Source organism: Dama dama, chromosome 32 (genome assembly GCF_033118175.1).
Source record: "Dama dama isolate Ldn47 chromosome 32, ASM3311817v1, whole genome shotgun sequence".
Lineage (NCBI taxonomy): Eukaryota > Metazoa > Chordata > Mammalia > Artiodactyla > Cervidae > Dama > Dama dama.
Genome location: NC_083712.1, coordinates 44,577,125 through 44,597,504, shown reverse-complemented (window position 1 = coordinate 44,597,504; position 20,380 = coordinate 44,577,125). Strand labels below are relative to the sequence as shown.

The window sequence follows — 20,380 nt, the reverse complement described above, 5'->3', positions numbered from 1 at the left end:
GTGGAAGAGACTTAATCCAGAGATGTTTTTAGAGTTGTTGCTGTTTTCATTACAATATCTTAATTGGCCCTGTGTTTTTGTTTCCTCTCATATACTTTCATCTTTCAAAAATGATCTCTTTAGTTCCTTTGGTTCTAATATTAATTGTGCAATAACCAGAGTATGACAAGATACACAAAACCCCTACCTCCAGAAGACAGCCAACTGGGCAATGAGGATTCTTGCCTTGTTTCTGAATTTTTTAAATCAAGATATCATCAACATATAACGCATAACTTTCATGTGTATGATATGACTCCGTATTTGTGCATGAGGATTCATATTTGGAGGAATTTTGGTGGCAGCCAAGGCCCTCCCCTGCCCCCAGCCATCCGTCCCTGTGAGATTCACTCCTCCTAGATCTCTAATATTCAGAAGTTAAATGATTGGGGTGGAATTTTATTTTTCTCGTTTTCCAAGTCAACAGATGTTATGTTGGGCGTTGAGTTGGGTTCCCAGGACCTGCATGCACATCTGAGCCTCTTGCCTGGGAAGGCGACAGTCACCTCTCTGCCCCTCGGTGAGCGAGGACATGCACATTCTTGAAATTACTTCAAACAGCTTCATCCTTCCATCCCCAGAGCCCCCATGAAGGCGGCAGGCTTCTCAGCACACTTTCACAGAGCACAGCGCGGGTGTGGCAGGGTTAACATTAACAGTCTGAGTTTCTCACCCCTCCGGCCAGCCATCCAGGCCAAAGCTCTCGTGGTGGGGTTGTGGTTGGCTTTTCATGTGACGGGATGTGTCATGTTGTGTTGGTTGTTAAGAGTTATTATTCTAGCCACTTACTAAATAAGCAAATAACATTCCTCCAAAATGACGGAAATCGGTTGGATTTATTTCTTTCTAAAGTTTGTACATTTACATATATCATATACATATTTTAAATCCTTCGCTACTTTGCATGATTTCTATTACATAAAAACCATTTAAATGCAATAAATTCTGTTGTTGTAAAACAACAAATTATCTCCAACTTATAAAAACACAGGAACAGTTATATTCATGAACATTTACACAGGAGAGAAATGTACTCTATACATCACAGCTTCTATACACATCAGGTGACTCACTGGTCTGCATGGTTTAGCTTTACTTCAACAACAGTGAAATAGGGCAATATTTATATACAACTATTTTAATAAAAAATAAAACGATTGTAAAATGTAAACTTAATTTTCAAAATATTCTTCCAACACTTTAACAACATCCACAGAAATGACTGTTCCCCTCAAAAGGTGACCACCACCAACGCCGTGCTTCTCGGGGAGATGGCGCGTCTCGAGGCTGGTGGGCGACCAGGAACAGGTTTCCTAAAGGGGTTGGTACCACGAGCTCGCCCGAGTCTGCCAGGGTGACAGTCTGGCCGCTGAAATGGAGTAGGCTGCGATTTGGTCACCACTTTTCACAATGTGCAGGGACCTATGGCATCAGGACCGCAACGAAGCTGAAGGGACTGGGGAGGAAACCCTGAAGGCAAAGGCAGGATCTGAGCCCCAGTAAACATAACCCGATTCATAGGCTGGCAAAGTTCAAGGCTCGTTTTATGTGGTAAAGGCTGCACACCACCGCCCTTCCGCCTGCCCTGCAGGAAGCAGGGCTGTGGTGCCAGCTCTCCGCTTTTGTCAATTCCGCTCTGGAAACAGCCTCCGAGAACCGCGGGCGAAGAGAACGCGGGAGGACCGTGCTGGGGCCTTTGCCCGGCAGCTCTCACAGGGTCCCAGCGGGACCTGCCACAGAGGGCTGCCTCCCTTGACCCCTCCACGGAAATGAAACCTTATCCGCTTCCAGAAACCCGGGTGCAAAGGCAAAGATATCATCCATCCCCTGGTTACAGGCCAAAGTGCCACCTTGCTTCTCGCCAAGACAAAGGACACGGTCTTGGCTTCGGTCATGTGTCACCGCGGGGACTCGGGCACCCTCGGCGGGGTCGGCTGCAAGGACAGCTGGGTCCCTGCAGCCTGGGAAGGTGCCCGTGGACCAGCCCTGGGCTCCCAGGAGCCCCTCTTTGCGGAGAGTCACCTGCCAGCCTCCACGGGGTCCGAGCAGGAGCCAGGCCCCAGTGGGACCTGAACCGAGCTTGTGCCAGGGGCTCCCGGAGGGCAATTCCAGAATTCTCCCTGGTAACCAGCATTTTCCAGGAATTGACACTAAAGTGCTTTTTCTTTTATAACACTGTTGGTGAAAGCTGAGCCTCTAGACTGCAAAGAGAAAGCTGTCACAGCCAGGCTCCTCCCGCATCCAGCCCCTCTGCCCAGCTCAGGGGCCGCAGAGGGCTGTGTTCCTCCCCATGAGCCCCTCACAAAGGAACCAGCTACCGAGCAGCCGCCCGGCCACCCAGGACGCTGGGGAGTGGAGGGCCCCCACCTGCCAGCCAGCCCCTTCCTGCACAGCGTCTCTCCAAGTCCTGCCTGCCCTGGGGGGCCCGCAGGCCGCGGCCACTTCGGTCCATACCCGAAGCACCGCTCCAGCACTCTCGTCTCAAGTTTACATGACTCGGGACACTCACTGTGTACACATGTGCACGCGTGTGTACACATGCCGGAGGCCCCGTGTACCAGAGCCCTCAGGGCAGAGGACAGGCCACAGCGGGTCTGCCCCCGGCAGAGGCCCGCGCCTCACACCTTCCCCTTTCACTCTTGTTCCTACAACTTAGAAAAGTATCCTAAGGGCATTACAGTCAATGTGCATACTTACTCTCCACGCAGGAGATATTATTATCCAGGCCAAAGGGTTACTTGACTTTACATTAAAAGTCCCAACAGTTCAAATGACTAAGACCCCCCCATTAAAATTTTAAAGTTTGCTACTCCTTTTTGTATATGGTTTCTGAATCAAAGGGATGCTTCTGCAAATCACTGTGGTTCTCAGGAGGAAACACACTCTAGTGGAACAGACCCTGCAGGGACGCAGGGCCAGTGCCCCACACGTCAAGGACAGATGAGGAAATAGGAAACAACTGCAAAAGTAGTTTGAGAACAGAGTTAACTAAGAAAAGGACGCAAGTGTGACCACCACCACTGCGGTCTGGGGCCGGGGCAGACCTTTCAGCCCACGGCCCCCACGCTCTGAATCGGACCCGTGGGACGACAGGCAAGCGTGTGTAGACAAACGCACTGCACTCAACCACTCACTCACACACACTCAGTTTTGTTTTAAATTACACCAACATGCTGGTTAATGAAGTTTTACTCTCTAGTGATCTATTTATATACCGTTAAGATAAGCAGTAAGCTCAGACAACTAAGGCCAGCGGCTCTTCTTTGGGGAGAGGCGGGAAAAGAGACCTAAGTATAAAAATATTAAAGTTTTAACCTGGTCCACAGTCTGTCCTGACATTCTTTTACCTGTGACTTGACACTTAGCTGGTGCAGCCGTAGACCCGGAGGGCAGTCCTGGGTCTCGGGAAGCCTGGCTTACTGCAGGAGTTGGTGATGTTCTTCAAGGTGAAGAGGGTGGGGACGCAGGGGTGGGAGGGTGGTGTGAGCTGCTGTAAAATAGTCACAGGTATGTAAAGGATACGCCGGGCACTTAGCTGATTCTTCTGAAAGCTCTATTTTTCCGGACTAATTACAACAATAAAGAACGTGTGCTCTAAAGCATCACATTTTGTAATAAGCCCCAAATTGTCAGTTTGACTTTAAGTGCTCTTAATACTGAAGTTGCTAAGACTGCACAGGTTGCCTGTGGTTTTTTTTTTTTTTTCTTTCTTTCTGTATATTTCAAATTATAATGAGCTACCCCCCACCCCAGTATTGTACACAGTACACTGAAATAGTTTTAACAAAGTTAGTTCAGAGTCCTTTTTGCTCTGGTGAGTCAAAGCTCAAAGATGAAATTTTCTAGCATAAAATCTTATTATTAAAAAAAATTAATCAAAATATCATTTGAATTTAAGTTTAATAAAACAGTACCACTATATAGACTCTCAAAAAACTGCATTAGATATTCAATCCTATGAGGTTTTTACTTGCTTTTCATATCACACTGGTTAAGGACAAAAATAAATTTGATGTACATACACTGTATACTGATGTACAATCTACACATTGATACATATAGGTACATACAACTATAAATACCCACAAATACGACACGGGCAGGTGACAGGACGCATACTTGTTGATTTCTGACATACTATTAAGATAAACATTCTCCAAGAGCCAGCAACGCTACAGATGTGCACGTAAATCTCAGAGGATGAGCCAAAGAGGCCCAAGAAACCTCCCGTATATACAGCTACTTGACCTGTGGTATTGCCGGCCATCGCAGTCAAGCCCACAGACCGCCCTGAAGCGCCACGTCTTTCCTGCCTCTCTCCCTCTGAGGACGCCCTCCCTGCAGGCACTGGCTGCTCGGGGTCCCAGGTGGAGGCAGTCCCCTGGGGCTGTGGGTGCTCTGGGCCCCGGAGGAAAATGGCAACGGCTCTGGACCTCAGTCCTCTGAGAGTGAGACACGGGGGAGAGAGCAGAGACGGGGCAGAGGCCCCTCATGGCGCCTCCCCCATGAGGCCGTGGGGTTATTCCATAGTGTGAGCCTCTCATCTCTGAGGTCCTCCGGGGGTGACTGCCCGGGGCGCACTGCTGGCCCGGGAGACAGCCAGCCAGAGGGCCTTGGGACCGGGAAGGCGCGGAGGCCCGGCTCCTCACAACGTGGCCTGATCTTCTGTCAGAGGCACTCAGATGCTCCGCGGAGAACTCTCGCCATTAGCCAGGCTAGATGCTGAGCCAGTCCTCACTGACACTCTGGTTCCCGCCTAACGGCGCTAAGGCAGCGACTGCAAAGACTCTGTCGGGTGGAAAGCGAGCGGACCAGGGGCTGACCGCTGGTGCGGCGAGGAAGCTGGCCCCCCGACCGCCGAGCCCTGGCCGGGTCCCCGAGAAGCGCCACTGTGGAGCTCCGGACCCTCAGGGCTGAGAAACGCCCTGTAAACTCAGGCTTAGAAAAACTTAACTGGTGACCACAAGGAAAAACACGGAAAGAATCCAATTCCAGGGACCTAGTAACTAAACCCAAGGAAGGGTTCTAAGTAAGACCATGGAGAAGCTTCTCGAAGGTCAACTTTTCCCCAGCTGCCTCTGGTTAGGGGTGAAGGCAGAGAGGAGGTGCAGTGCGCGGCCAAAGCCAGCCCCGCCGGACATGAGCGTGGCTCCCTCCTCTCTGTGGCCGGAGCGGGCAGGCCAGGGCCAGCAGGCGGCGCCTTCCCTGCTGGGCAGGTCCCCCCCACTCCAGGTTCGGGGGGTCCGGCTTCGGCCAAAGGGTGAAACACACCCTCCGGAGGCCGACCCTCAGTTGGCCTCGGGGAGCCGGCTGGATTCTCTCTCCCAGAATCAACTCCTTCACTTCCCTTCAGACTAGGAAACATGCCTCGTGTTCGGAGCGAGGGTCGCAGCTGGAGAAGCACAGAGGGCCCTTCACGGTCGCCTGTCCTCTTTAACTGAGAGCAACAGAAAAGGTCCGCAGGGCTGCAGTCCCCCAGACGCCTCTCCACACGCTGGTTTTACTGAGGTTAATCAGACGCACAGAGGTGTTGCTTGGTCTAATCAGGCATTACTAAGAGTCAGCAGATGACGGTTTAAAAAAAAAAGCATACTTCAAATGATGTCTGTGGCTGGCAGTAAAATAAGGACTCTGCACCCTAGTAACTAAGTCTTGATTGCTAAAGAGAATTCCTGGCCCTTCCCTGGAAATGTCCACACATGAGGTGGGGGTCCACCCTGAGACTGCCGCTTCTAAAATAGGCAATTCTGCCACACGACTGTCACCAAGGTATTCCGGTGACTCTCAAGGTTTTCTAGACTAAAAGCTGATATGAGGTGTATTTCTGTAAAGAGGACCTATTGGATGGAAGGTGACCTCAAGGCTCTGGTGCTGAGGGATGGGTGAGGGGATGGGTGAAGGCTGGGGGCAGGACCTTCAGGAGGAAGCCGGGCCCCCTGTACCGTGATCGGGGAAGCCGGGAAGGGGAAGGATTTCCGCGTCCCCTAACTAGACACCCCAGGGAAGCAGGGGTCACAGAGGAGTCACGGCTGGCTAGGGGCGAGCCTCGCAGCGTCCAGTCACTGGAGAGGCCCTGCCTCCCACAGGACAAGCTCCTGGCCTGCGAGGGGCGCTGTGCCAGACAGTCCAGAGGCCTCGGGGCGGGCAGGGGGCGGCTCTCAGCTGTTGACCTAGTGACGGCAGTCTGGGGTCCTGGCCCACAACGTGACCTCTGCGGCTGTTTCCCGGGACAAACTGTGGGAACACGGCACATACGCCAGCTTGCAGAGCGCCCCTCTCAGCGTCTCTCCATCAGCATGTCCAGGAGCTCTGGAGACGGCATCAGCGAGTCACTCAGTGAGTTGCCGATGCTGACCAGGATCTCAGAGCCGCGATGCTGCCTAGACGCCGGAGCAAGTACCATTCCACGTCCGGGACAGACTCTAAGGGACACACACGGAGACACGTGACACACACAGACACACAGACTGGGAGCACACACATTCAAGCCAGCCAAGGATGCTTCTTTCTCTTTAGTGACTGAAGAGATGACGTGGCCTCGGTACCCTGCCCCCTCTGCTTAGGATAAAGATCCAGGCAGAAAACACACACACTGATGATTCCGATTCTAGGAAGAAAGACTATTTCCTTGTAGAAACCGTGGGTTCAGTCAGAAGCACTACAAAGACAGAACCAGGTACACAGGTTGGTAACCGCCCTGTGCGTTTCTGGGTTTCTTGAAACAAATTCAGTTACTGCCTTTACCTAAACAAGACAAGAGGGTTAGAGGGAGCTTTTCAAAGACGTGGCAAAAATGCCACAAAGCAAGCAGCTATAACCTCAGAGAGGGGCTTCTCTCTTGGGCACCAGCAAATACGGGCGTTTCTGCGGCCGACGGAAGTGCTAATAAATAGTCCTGTGTAAACGCTGGTGCCTCGGGACAAGATACCACCTGAAACTGCAGGGTTCAAAAGCGGGCTTTCTCTGATTCCCTGGAACTGAGCTATCCGCGCAAAGTCCCTGAATCTTTGGTCATAGTACCTTAACCAGTAAACTGAGTGCAACCAGGGCAAATGTCTGTGGAAGAGAAGAATATTCAGTGATTCTATCAGTTCCGAAGTTGTGGAGCTTCTAGGTTTAAGGATCGCCAAGTTTTCAAGTTTCAAAATCAGAAACTTCTAACTCAGAGTGGGCTCACTTTTCATCCCTCTCTCCTCCTCAGTAACATACTGTTCTGCTTATCGCCCTGATCTTCATAGGGACTGTCCCTTGAACAAGCTTATGACTGTTCTGAGCGGAGGCGAAGAAATGCTTTAGAATCAAGGATTTACTCTGGGGACAGTTCAGGGCAGGGGGAAAAGCGGTGGTCACAGAGGCGGAGGCAAGACCAGACCAGGGGACGCTGCGTTCGCCACCGAGAGACAGTCCTCGGCTCTGCAACTGAACTTCCTTCAGATTTTATTCCTTTCAGATTTAACTACGGAGAATCAACATCCTATTGCCAAGGAACTCTAGGGAAGAACTGCGTCTCCCTTTCTTATTTTGCTTTCAGGAAAGAAGGGCTCCATTTTGATATTATTTTGTTGGGAAGACCCCAAATTCTTATAACCAGTCATGCTCATGTATGTAAAAGATTCTAATTCCTGGCTGGCAGGCTATCCACTGCAGACGGCTCTGGATCCCTCGTCTGGACCCTGCGGGGGTGAGGTAACAATTTCCTGCTGTGGCGGCCCCCAGAGTCCGTTGTCGCCACTGAGACGCTGTGTTTGCAAAACACAGTGGACCTGCGGCCGTCTTGCCTCAGCCTCTGAGACCCCACTTCCCTCCTCCTTGCTGGGCTGAGATGGAATCCACACTTCCAGCGAGCTAGCGCGCTTCCTGCATTCCCCATCCTGAGGTCCTCGCCCCCCGCACCCCACCCCGTAGGGCCAGACTCAACACCAAGTGCTCAGAGGCCCCGGGGGTCACAGGGCGACGGCGCCTCCCTCGACGGTAACTCTTAAGCGGACTTCTGAGCGTGATTCTGCCTTGGTGACTGGGCAAGGTTTCACAAGAAAAGGCTCTTACCAGCTCTGGCTAGAATTTTCTAAACTACAAAGGTTTGTCCAGTTAAGTGTTTCACAATGGATTCAAGGTTTTTTTTTTTTTTTTTTTTAAAAAAGTGTAACTGCTGATTTGAGAATACACAAAACAAGTGAGCAGAGTGCAAAGGAGAGAAACCGGAGGAGAAGTAACACAATCCATCTGAAATCGTGCTCCCCCTGCCCCCCCACAAAAGGTGCATTAGTCATCAGGTAGCAAAAGTCATCAAAGCAAAGAAATCAAGAGCAAAGAGATGACCTGTACAGAAACTAACAAAAGTATACAATGGGAAAGGTCACTAATGCACCATTTTAGTCACAGACATTATTATTTTTTTTTAATATATTCACGGATTTACCAGAAAGATCTTGAAAACCTCTAGTTTTGCTTCACGACCAGCACTTCCTGGCCACAGATGGATCCTAAGTGACTTTCTGCTTAATGCTCGGTGTTCCAGGCCGGTGGTCTTTCCTCTCCGACACGTTGCGCTTGACCTTGGCGGTGACCGGAGACGTGTCTGGGTTCAGCGAGGGGCTGGAGTGCGACTTCTTCAGGCCCGCGGGCCCCCCCCCGCCGCCGCTCAGGAGTTCCAGGCCCCCTTCTTTCAGGAGGCGGACGTACATCTCGTAGCGGGTTTTCTGCGGGGAGTCAGAGAAGAGAGAGGGGTCAGGACACTGTCACAGCGCAAGGCACCAGCCAGCCCGCGGCCCAGGGAAGGCCTGGCTCTCGGGAGACTGACCGAGGAGTTCACGGATTCAAGGAGAGAACGCGGGCTCTCCTTTGTTCGCGTTTTTGCGGGAATGGTGTGCAGATGGAGAAAGCGTGCTTCCTGAATGCTCAGCACCAGACAATGTGGACTCTGGTTTTGGGGACCAGCAGGTGCTCAGGCCTTCAGCCACTGGGGCCACCTCGCAGGCCGTGGCCGAGGCCTCCCCTGAACCTGGGGAGGGGGGTGCTCTGTTCCCCACTCCCAGCTTGAGGAAGCAGTTGGTGATGGACTTACACTCCTGGCCCAACAGGACCACTCACGCTTCCTGGAAGCGGCCCTGGTTTCCTGTGACTGCATTTCCAGGATTACCAGCTTCTAGGAGTTGCCTTCTTGTGAAACCTCAAATTATTTCCTAATGCTTTTCTTCATTCTGCACATTTTTTTTTTCATCAATTGTTTGTTGAGTGTCTACTATGTTTTAAATGACTCCTTGATTTTCCTGTCTCCCAGTATCTTTTTCTAAGAATAACTGAGAAGAACACTGTAGAGATTTTTTTTCTCTAACCCTGCTTCTTTTTTTTTTTTAAGTTTGTATCCAAATTACTATACAGAGCTATTTTATTTTTATATATACGCTTCAAATTGTAGAAGGGTCTTGGATTCTCAGTTTGATAGACTGTAGTCCAAATAAGTCTCCCATCACAGTGATTCAACACAGGAAGGATTTGTAGAGGCCTAAAATATTTTCTTTCTAAACAAAAGAACACACCAGTTATAAATCGTCTCAACAAAGGCAGGCAAAGTCTGTTACAACAAGAAATCTTTTAGAGGTTTGTCAGGTAAGATTGAGATTTGGTATATATATCTCAGTTTTAAGTTAATGATTATGAAGCTGAAGCTACTGGAAGCTACTTTTACAAATTGTTTTGCTCAAAAGTAGGGAAAAGCCACTAGCCCTTAAGCTTGCTCTGGGTTTGGTCAGAGTCCATGTTGGCGTGCCAAGCTTTGGTTGGTGAAGATGACATTTATAACGTGCCCACACGTTAACTGCAGATTATTAATACAAGAATCATATGCAACTGGTACATTATTATCCCTGTTTTATAGTAAAGGAAAGAGAGGCAGTGATAAGTCCAGGAGATAAAGAAGTGACGCCAGGATCTGGACTCAGGACCCTGACTTTAAAACCCACACTCTGAAGCTGTATCTCCTCCCTGGATATGAAACTATGTGCGTGAGTGTGTACTTTAGGATGACTGCTTGGACACACACGAAGGTCTGGCCAGTCAAAAGCCACTTTCAAACCCCTCCTCTCTTACGTCCCGCCCACTACAAAGGTTGATAAAACCAAACACTTACTCTCCTGGACTCTCTTGCAGCTAAGATGGGCTGTGTGACGCTGTGGCCACTGAGATGTAAGGAGAATGCTCCTGGGGAAGCAACTTGCTTTCTGATAAAGAGGGGCTTTGAGGAGAATCACTGGTGTCAGCCCTTCCCTCGTATTCCTAAAGCTGAAACCCATGACACGGGCAGCAGGCATGACGCAGAGGGGTGGCATCCAAGGCCTGAGGGGAGGCAAAGACAGAGCGAGCCCAGGCTCTTGAGCACAAAGTGGCTGGGCCTAGCTCTCACTGTCCCCGCTACCTCTGACTGTCTTGTTAAGCATGAATCATACATTCCACGATTCATCAGGTAATGGTTTCTTCCCCCCGTTTTTTTCTTCCAGTCTCTCAGAGATATAATTGACACATAGCACTGTGTAAGTTCCAGGTGAACATCGTAGTGATATGATGTCTATACATCATGCAAGAGTGATCACAGGAAGTTTGGTGAACATCCATTGTCTCACACAGATACAAAACTAAAGGAGGAGAAGAAAAAAAGATTTTCCTTGAGATGAGCACTCTTAGGATTTACCCTCCTAACAGCTTCAATATACAATATAGAGCAGTGCTATTTTATTTATCATGTGCTTCATTCTATCCTAGCACTTCCTTACTTTGTCACTGGGAGTCTGTACCTTTTGACTGTCTTCATCCCATTTCCCCTCCCCCAACTGATCTCCAGAAAGCTGATCTCTTTTGTTATGAGTTTGTTTATTCATTTGTTTGTTGTCTATGTAGAAATTACCTACAACATGGTTAGCTCCTGTTATACAAACGCAGTGATTCAACATCTCTGTGCATTTCAAAATGATCACCATGGTAAGTCTAGCTACCATCTGTTACTGTGTAAAGATATGACATAATTATTGATGCATTTATTTTGCGGGAAGTCTGTGTCTCTCGATCCCCTCTCCAATTTCTCTCCTTACCCCAGCCCTCTCTCCTCTGTTCTCTGTATCTAAGGCTCTGTTTCTGTGGGTCTGTCCGTTCATTGGTTTTTTTTTTTTTAGATTCCACTTGTAAGTGAAATCATGTAGTACTTGTCTTTCTGACTTATTTCTCTAAGCATATCATCCTCTTGGTCCATTCATATTGTCAGAAATGGCAGGATTTCACTCTTTATCATCACTGAGTGGTCTTCCACTCATAGACCACATCTGCCTTGTCCATTCATCTGGTGGTGGACTGATGTTGTTTCCATTATCTTGGCAGTTGTAAATAATCCTGCTATGAACAGTGGAGTGTGCTATCTTTTTGAGTTAATGTTTTCACTTTCTTTGGATATACACCCAGAAGTGGGAGTTGGATCACGTGGTAGTTTCTATTTTAAGTTTTTTGAGGACTGCCCTACGTTTTCCACAGTGGCTGCATTCATTGTTTTTAATGGAAGTATGGTTGATTTACAATCTTGTGTGTGTTTAAGGTCAATAGCAAAGTGATTCCGTTTCATATAAATATTTTATATAAACCTTTATATGAGTGAAGGTCGCTCAGTCGTGTCTGACTCTTTGTGACCCCATAGACTATACAGTCCATGGAATTCTCCAGGCCAGAATACTGGAGTGGGCAGCCTTTTCCTTCTCCAGGGGATCTTCCCAACCCAGGGATGGAACCCTGGTCTCCCACATTGCAGGTGGATTCTTTACCAGCTGAGCCACTAGGGAAGTCCAAGAATACTGGAGAGGGTAGCTTATGCCTTCTCCAGTGGATCTTCCCAACCCAGGAATCAAACTGGGTCTCCTGCATTGCAGGCAGATTTTTTACCAACTGAGCTATGATTATATAAGTTTTACCAAAATATCTATATATATTTATCTAAATATCTATACTTACCTAAATATATTTATATAAACATCTTTTTCTTTATAGGTAATTGCAAGATACTGAATACAGTTCCCTGTGCTATGCAATAGGTCCTTACTGTTTGTCCATTTTATATCCAGTAGTGTGTGCCTGTTAGACCCAAACTCCTACTTTATCCCTCCCCCCTGGCTGCACCAGTGTATAATCCCACTAACAGCATAGGAGGGTTCCCTTTGCTCCACATCCTTGCCAACACGTGTTATCTACGTTCTTTTTGATGATGGCCATTCTGACAGGTATGAGGTGTGTCTCACTGTGGTTTTGATTTGCATTTGCCTGATGATTAGTGATGCTGAGCACCTTTTCAAGTGCATCAGGTACTGCTAATTGCTGATGAAAGCATCACTAATTGATATGTATTCCAATTTTAGTAAAGAAGTAACAAAGGAACAAAATACTACTCTTTTCTCAGAAAGCTACATAAGGGTTTAATAAGGGCATTTGCTAATAAAAATACATCATCAGTACTACACAGTAGTCTATCATCAGTGAAATCTGAATCTATTCATTCCAGGAATTTAGAGAGTTAATCTGTCTCCATGAACTGCTTTGGTGGCAAGATTAAAATGCAAGAAAGAACCACTCCCGATATGAACAAGGTTTAATAAAATGACCTAAAGACAGTTTAAAAATAGATTCAGAAAATCAATGGAAGGCATACTATTTCACAAAGCTAGGGCAATTATACAATCAATCAAAGGGGTATGAAGGACAATTTTCTGAGATGACTTGAAAGGGGACAAAAGAAGAAAAGGTGACTAGGCTATTTTCTACTAGTTTTTAAAGACACTGACACTATTGGGGAAATTCACCTAAAAATACATGAAGAAAAGCCATTTCATCCACTCATTTTACAGCTCCAGCTGCAAAACTCTTGTCCCCAGTAAACTGGACTTCCCTGGTGCCTCAGATGGTAAAGAATCTGCCTGCAAGGCAAGAGATCCAGGTTTGATCCCTGGGTCAGGAAGATCCTCTAGGAAGGGAATGGCTACCCACTCCAGTATTCTTGCCTGGAGAAACCCACGGACAGAGGAGCCTGATGGGCTACAGTCCACGGGGTCGCAAAGAGTCAGGCATGACTGAGCTATTGATACCTTCCTTTCCTTCCAGTAAATTACATAAGCGTGTCAATCAGCAAACAAAAGGCGGAGCACAGAGGAGGGGCACTGCACGTATCACCAGATGAGAAGAAGAGATAAAGCAGAGGGGAGCGTGAGAGGGGCCGGGAGCAGGACCGCGCAGATGCCGGGAGGAATGAGGAAAAACACCGTGGGTTTGTTTAGGCACCTCCAGTGGCTGTATGCCGTATCTGAGGTAAATGGGCTCACAGGAGAGAGGCTGCTAAACGTAGTAACACGGCTTTGCTTTCTACCAGTATCTGTGGCCAAGTCAAATGCTCTTCAAAATATTTTAGGAAAACTTACCTTTAATCTCAGGACTCTCCAGGACTACTCAAAGGACTGTAACCCACATTCTTCCGGGATTACAGACTCACTGAATTTGAGAACCTCTATTCAGAGGCTTTGGGGCTACAGAGAGATTGCCTCTGAGCCAAAACGGGGAGCTGAAGGCAGGCCAGGCACGGAGGGGCAGGGCCGCCCTTGAAGCCCTGCTCCACGCCTGCTCCCGGCTTCTCCCTCTGGGCGGGAAACGCGGATGTCTTCCTGACAATGCAGCCACGTGGCATCTCTGGGAGGGTTTATGTCCTTTCTTCCTTTCAGAGAAGACGTGACTCCTTTTCCTGAGACCAATCCTGACATTTTTTCAGGCTGGAGCTGGTGTGTAGGGAAAAGCAGCAGGAAGTGTGTTTGTCAACCACTCTTCAACCTGCTGCGCCGGCTCAGAGATTGAAAACCTGAGGGGTCACTTTCCAGGGGTCAGTCTCGGCCAGAGAAGCTGCTAGAGGATGGCACAGCCTCCTCCTTCAGCCAACAGGGCTGCGCTTCTCCCTGAGGGCGTGGCGTTCTAGCCCCAGGACAGGAATCGTGGTCTAACCCGGACAGTTAGACCCAACTCTAACTAACCCAACTCTCACCCACCTGCCGGTCAGACTTGCAGCCCTGTGCCGAGACCCGGCCAAGAACACACAAGGGGAGCGGGTGAGGGTGCTCCTGCGGAGGCAGCTTTTGGGGCTCTGATGAAGGTCAGAGACGACACATTCTGAGCTACAGCAGGCACTTTGAAACCACGAAACGATAAGCATGAAAACAAAAAGTCAGTGTGCTAAGGAAAGCAAATCAGGAGTTTAGAAAGGTCAAACATCTTTGGTGGCAACTCTCAAGCAGCCAGTGACCATCCACTTCCGGTTTTCTTAAGTGAGATAAAGAATGTTTAGACTGTTTAAATAATCAGTCAAGTTTTCTATTATTTGCTGACAAATAAAATGGTCAACACTTAGCTTGGACTCACTTGTAGAAACAATATCCCATTTGACTGACAAGGGCTTAATTTCCAAAACAGACAAATAGTTCATACAACTCAATAATAATAATAAAAAAACAATCCAATCAAACAATAGGCAGAAGACCTAAACAGACATTTCACCAAAGAAGACATATGGATGGCCAACAAGCATATGAAAAGATGACCAAAACTGCTAATTATTAGAGAAAAGCAAATCAAAACTACGATGACGCATCACCTCACACTGGTAAACACGGCCACCATTAAAAGTCTACAAATAATAAACGCTGGAGAGCGTGTGGAGACAAAGGAACACTCCTACACTGTTGGTGAGAATGTAAGCTGGCACAGCCACAGTGGAGAACAGGATGAAGGTTCCTTAAAAAATTAAAAACTGAGTTACTATATGGTCCAGTAATCCTACTCCTGGGCATATATCCAGGCAAAACTTGAATTGAAAAAGATGCATGCACCCCAGTGCATCACTATTTACAACAGCTAAGGCAAGGAAGCAACTTAAGTGTGCCTCAATAGATGAATGGATAAAAAAGATATGGGGACACACACTGCAGTATTACTCAGCCAAACAAAAGAATGAAACAATGCTATTATATGATATCAGATATATATGGTATCTAAAGTATGATACAAATGAACTTAGTTATAAATCAGAAACAGACTCACAGAAATAGAAAACAAATTTATAGTTACCAAATTGGGAGGCTATATTAGGATGCTGGGATTATCAGATACTATATATATAATAGATAAACAACAAGGACCTATTGCATAGCACAGGGAACTATATTCAATACCCTATGATAAACCATAATGGAAAAGAATATGAAAAAGAAAGTATATATATTTATAACTGAATCACTCTGCTATATACCAGAAATGGATACATTGCACATCAACTGTACTTCAATATAAAACAATATCCCAGATGAGCTGTGTATACACTTCCTGTCATAATTTTATTTAGGAAAAGATACACTTAATTAATAGGCTTTGGTATAATGTAGTTTTGTTGGGTTTCCTCTGAATGTTCAACAAATTATTGATGGATGTTAGTCCACTCTAAGCCATACTGTGGTCACATAATAAGTACTAAGCCATTGACTATTTTATTATTTCAGTGAATAGTTTTATACCAGTGGCTTACTCTCCATGGTGCTGAAGCAGGGGTCTCTAGGTCTTCCGCTATAGCGTGGAGGATATCGATACTGTAAGAGTTAACTGACCAGCACTTATTCTAGAGCAGTTTCTGGGTCTGGGTAATGGTTAGTTAGTACCCCAGTGATGACCAGGGGAGCGGCGTAGAGATGGGTCTACAATCCCGAGGAAGGAAGCTTGACAATAAAAACTCTGCTCCTTGATTCCGCTTTCTCCAGTGGCTCTCCTGTCCCTCTGTCTTCAGGATAAATTCAGAATCGCACCATTTCTCTGCTTCCACCACTTCCAGTCTGGACCAAGCACCAACATCTTGTGCCTGGGTTGCTGTGACAGCCGTCTCTCTGTCCCTGTCCCTCTCTGCCCGCCACCCCCCCCCACCCCCCCCCCCCCCCCGCCGCCGCCATCCCTGGCAAACTCTTCTCAAAAGCCAGTTATGGGCTAAACTGTAGGCTAGAATGTGTCATCTCTGCTCAAAATTCTCCAATGGCTTCTCATCCTTAAACGTGCTTCCAACCCCCAAACTCTCACACTGGCCTAGGAGACCTCCACCAGTGCCGACCCCCTACCCCTCCGTCTGTCTGGGGTCTTGTGCCCCCCTCCCCGGGAACGCAGTGCACAGATCACCCGCCTCCTGACTATCCTGGAACACAGCAGACACACTCCTGCTCCAGATCTCTGGTACCTTCTTCTGCCCGAGAAGCATGGCCTCCAGGAGCCCACAGGGCATAGTCCCTGGCCTCCTCACCCCCTTCCACCTTACTCAAACGTCTCCTTTACATGGGGGCCTTCCCTGGCCACCCAGACCGAAAACGGCCCCATCTGCTCTGATCACCAGTCACTGAATTATTCTTCCCCTTGGCCTTCTCATCATGAGCCTCAGAGTTTGCTTATGAAACGACCTTGTCTCTCTCTCCCCTGCCAATCCTAGAAGGTAGTCACACGGGGGCAAGGACTTGGCTTTTGTCTGTTAATGCATCCGCAGCACAGAGAACAAACACATGGGGCACATGGAGTACACGCCTGGTGAGTGGACACGTGGAAAGAAGGAACAAAGGGGAAAAGAACACTTCTCACATCCAACGAAAACATCCTCAACTCTCAGTGTGGCAAACTCCAGAAAAACAAAACCATGGATACAGACGCCAGATGAGCCCTGCGTTGGCTGCCTCTGGGGTCACTCTCTCAGCTCCAGGGTTCCCCACTCCCGTATTTTCTGTCAACATGCTCTGGTCTGGCCCTGAGTGAGACCACTCAGCAAAGACCCGTCTGTGCCCTCATCCACGCGTGTCAGCCACCGCTGTCAGGGCGTCCCCCACGAAAAACTGCAGGGTGGGCTGAGGCTGCTCCTTAAGGCTGGGGCTTGCTCTCTACAGACAAAGAAAAGCCACTTATACCACACCGCTGGTGGCTCAGTGGTCAAGAATCCGCCTGCAACACAGGAGACGTGGATTCAGTCCCGAGTCGAGGAAAATCGCAGCTGCTGAGGGACAGCGCAGCCCGTGTGCCTGCCCCAATTACTGAGCCCGTGCTCCAGAGCCCGGGGGCCACGACGACGGAGCTCACGGGCCGGAGAGCCTGTGCTCCGCAGTGAGAGGCCGCCGTGATGGGAAGCCCGCGCTCTGCACCAGGGAGCAGCCCCCACTCGCTGCACCCGGAGAAAACCCTGTGGGCAATTAAGACCCGGCACAGCCAAGCTTTTTTAAAGAAGCGTTGTCCTTGGCCAAAAAGAAAAAACAAACAGAAACTGGACCAGTGTCTGCAGAGCGTGGTGGTGGTTCTTCATCTGGTGGTTACCAGTTCTCATTCTGATAGCCTCTCAATTTACCTTCTAACAAAAGCACCCACTAAAAAGACAAGCGTCTGTCAGTGGTCATTTGTGTGTGAATTCCTTTGCCCGATGACGACTCCTGCATGTGACTTACAGGATCACTTTCACCCTCGGGTAAACCCTTCAACTCTCACCCAAGACTCTGAGCTCTGCGGGTCAGAGCAGCTGTCTCATCAATATTATCATGGGAACGAATCTGCTTCTCAGTTGTGTCCAACTCTTTGTGACCCCACGGACTGTACAGTCCATGGAATTCTCCAGGCCAGAATACTGCAGTGGGTAGCCTTTCCCTTCTCCAGGGGACCTTCCCAACCCAGGGATTGAACCCAGGTCTCCCGCGTTGCAGGTGGATTCTTTACCTGCTGAACCACCAGAGAAGCTGGCGAAGAATACTGGAGTGGGTAGCCTAGCCCTTCTCCGAGGGACCTTCCTGGTCCAGGAATTGAACCAGGGTCTCCTGCGTTGCAGGCAGATTCTTTAACAGCTTGGCTACAGGGAAGCCCTGCAGCCTTTGCTCTGATGAAAGTGTTCATAACCAGATGGTAAAAAGGGAAGAAGAGACAACAAAAAATTCATTAACTAAAAATGAATGTTTAATTAATACAGTTTCACATCTCAGAGTATCCACTGTGCAAGAGTGGACACAGCTCCAGATGAACCCGGAGATGGGCTGCAGAGAGCAGGTCTGTGGGAAGTGAGCAGGCAGTGACAGGACCTGTCTCGGGGTCAGGATGGCACGGATCCACTTCCCCAAACCCTTGCTAGCACTCATTACGTGGCTCTTCTGGGGCATGTCGTTCATGGAAGGACAGAGGGAGTCTGGGAATGCCAGGTGTCTTGGGGACAACTGCTGCCTTTGGTCACCTTCTTAAAGGTTTTGCTGTGGTCTCTGTGGATTCCTTCTCAGATCAGTTCTTAAAAATCTAGGAGCTATGTGCTTCAGCTTCCTTGCTCAGGCGTCTCCAATAGTCTGAGCGGATTTCTAGCAGGATAGCTATGTGAGCTGGTCCCACTATCAGAAAACTTGAGATGGGACTTGACCAAATCCAAGTTCAGTGGCTACTCTCTTCAGAGAAGCACCTGAACACTGTTTCTGAGGCCTTGTCCATTCAGCAAGCTCTTGCCCTTAATTTCCTTCTTAAGATTTGCTCTTTCCTAGAAGCTTTCCCTGATCACCAAGAGCCAAAGACAATTCAAATGCTAAACAGCTTCTTTCTTTCTTAAGATCAAGTTCTTTCTTCACTCGGAAACCTCCTTACTACATTTTGTGCAATGTGAATTTATTAAGTTGGTCTTCAATCACCTGTAAGAATACTTCTCAAACAGGTAGGAAACATATCCTTTTCACTAGCAGCAATGCCTACTAGAGGGGAATGAAAAATACAGTGTCTAAGACCACACAAGTTATGGCTTAGGTTAAATGTTAAGTGTCAAATATATATATATATATATATATGTGTGTGTGTGTGTGTGTGTGTATATGTGTGTAACATTATTATTTGAAAAGAAGTTTAACCACATCTACATATAAACGTACATGCATCTGATTGAGCAGTTTCTTTTCTTCTGAACTCTGCATATCATTTTTCATTTCATTTAATATAACACTATCTCCTTTTGACCTCTGATATGTGAATACGACAGTAACAGGCTAAATGAAAACTGTGATGGCAGTCCTAACGTAGGCACTGCCATCAGTATTCAGACCTCACTCCAGCAATCAAACCCTGAATACATTTCCTCCTGACATTTCCCTTTCTCATGAAGGCAGGATGAAAGGCCAGCTTAAGATGAAATGAGAGGAACAGCGATAATGTCATGTACACACAGCAAAACAGTTTCTGCTCCTAGAGCTTCACACTGGAAAACAAAGAAACCAAAGCAATTAAAACAAGCCAAGAGAACAGGGAGCTGCTGAAGGAACTGATTATTCAAATAAAGGCTCTGCATTTTATAGGACAACGCAGAATGGATTTGCAGACTCTCTCCCTAACTTGCTGGCTCACCTTCTACTACCTACTAATTTAAGGAAGCAATACATTCAAAGCAGAGCTTTCTTATAAGTTTTTACCTGAAAGCTCCGTAAATTAGTAGGCAGGTATTAATAGACAGGTATTAATAGGCTCACCTTCTACTACCTACTAATTTAAGGAAGCAATACATTCAAAGCAGAGCTTTCTCATAAGTTCTTACCCGAAAGCTCCGTAAATTAGTAGGCAGGTACTAGTAGACAGGTATTAGTAGGCTCACCTCCTACTACCTACTAATTTAAGGAAGCAGTACATTCAAAACAGAGCTTTCTCATAAGTTCTTACCGAAAATTATGCTAGGGCTTATATTTTTAAAAGAAAATTTCAACGTTTTCCCCTCTGCCATTCCCCTATCAAGCTTCTGCATGCAGTGGTAACCCACTGCCAAGACACAGCAAATAGACACATTTTTAGGTTGTATAGCTTGTATTCATGGCTTTCTGGGAAAATGTGAGGCTTTGTGAATTCTATTGTTTCATTTCAGTCTGCCTTCTGGCTTGACTGTTCTGTAAATGGACTTTCTGACTTCAATTAAAAACAAAACTAAAATAAAAAGCTTACTTCTAATAATAATATAAGCCGAAGAGGTAAAAAACAAACAAAAAAAACCCCTAATACAGACAAAAAGCACCGGGACTGTAGAGAGCATTTGGGGAGTGTCCTGGTCTCCACTCTAAGGCACCTGCTCTCTGCCAGGTGATAGGTGAGACCCAGGCCGCTGCCCCCAGACTCCTGCAGGCCCTTCAGAGGAGGGGCAACGAGGCCTCAACGGCCACCCTCGTGCTGCCTGCCCCGCCAAGACCCCTCCCCAGCTGGAAGGCCCAGGCAGGGCACGCAGTCTCCCTGCAGCGCTTCACCTCTGCAGCATCCCCGTCCTGAGAAGACA

General features: G+C 47.8%; 1 protein-coding gene across 8 annotated transcripts in view; it reads right to left on the bottom strand.

The window, feature by feature from the left end:
• Nucleotides 1-856: 856 nt before the first annotated feature.
• Nucleotides 857-20,380, bottom strand: part of PSD3 (pleckstrin and Sec7 domain containing 3) — a 404,084-nt gene continuing 384,560 nt past the window's right edge. For all 8 annotated transcript variants that reach the window (XM_061134564.1, XM_061134566.1, XM_061134567.1 and 5 more), the window contains one exon: nucleotides 857-8,738. In XM_061134564.1, the coding sequence (XP_060990547.1) occupies nucleotides 8,523-8,738 (216 nt within the window). In that variant the 3' untranslated portion in view covers nucleotides 857-8,522. The remainder of the gene's footprint in view (nucleotides 8,739-20,380) is intronic.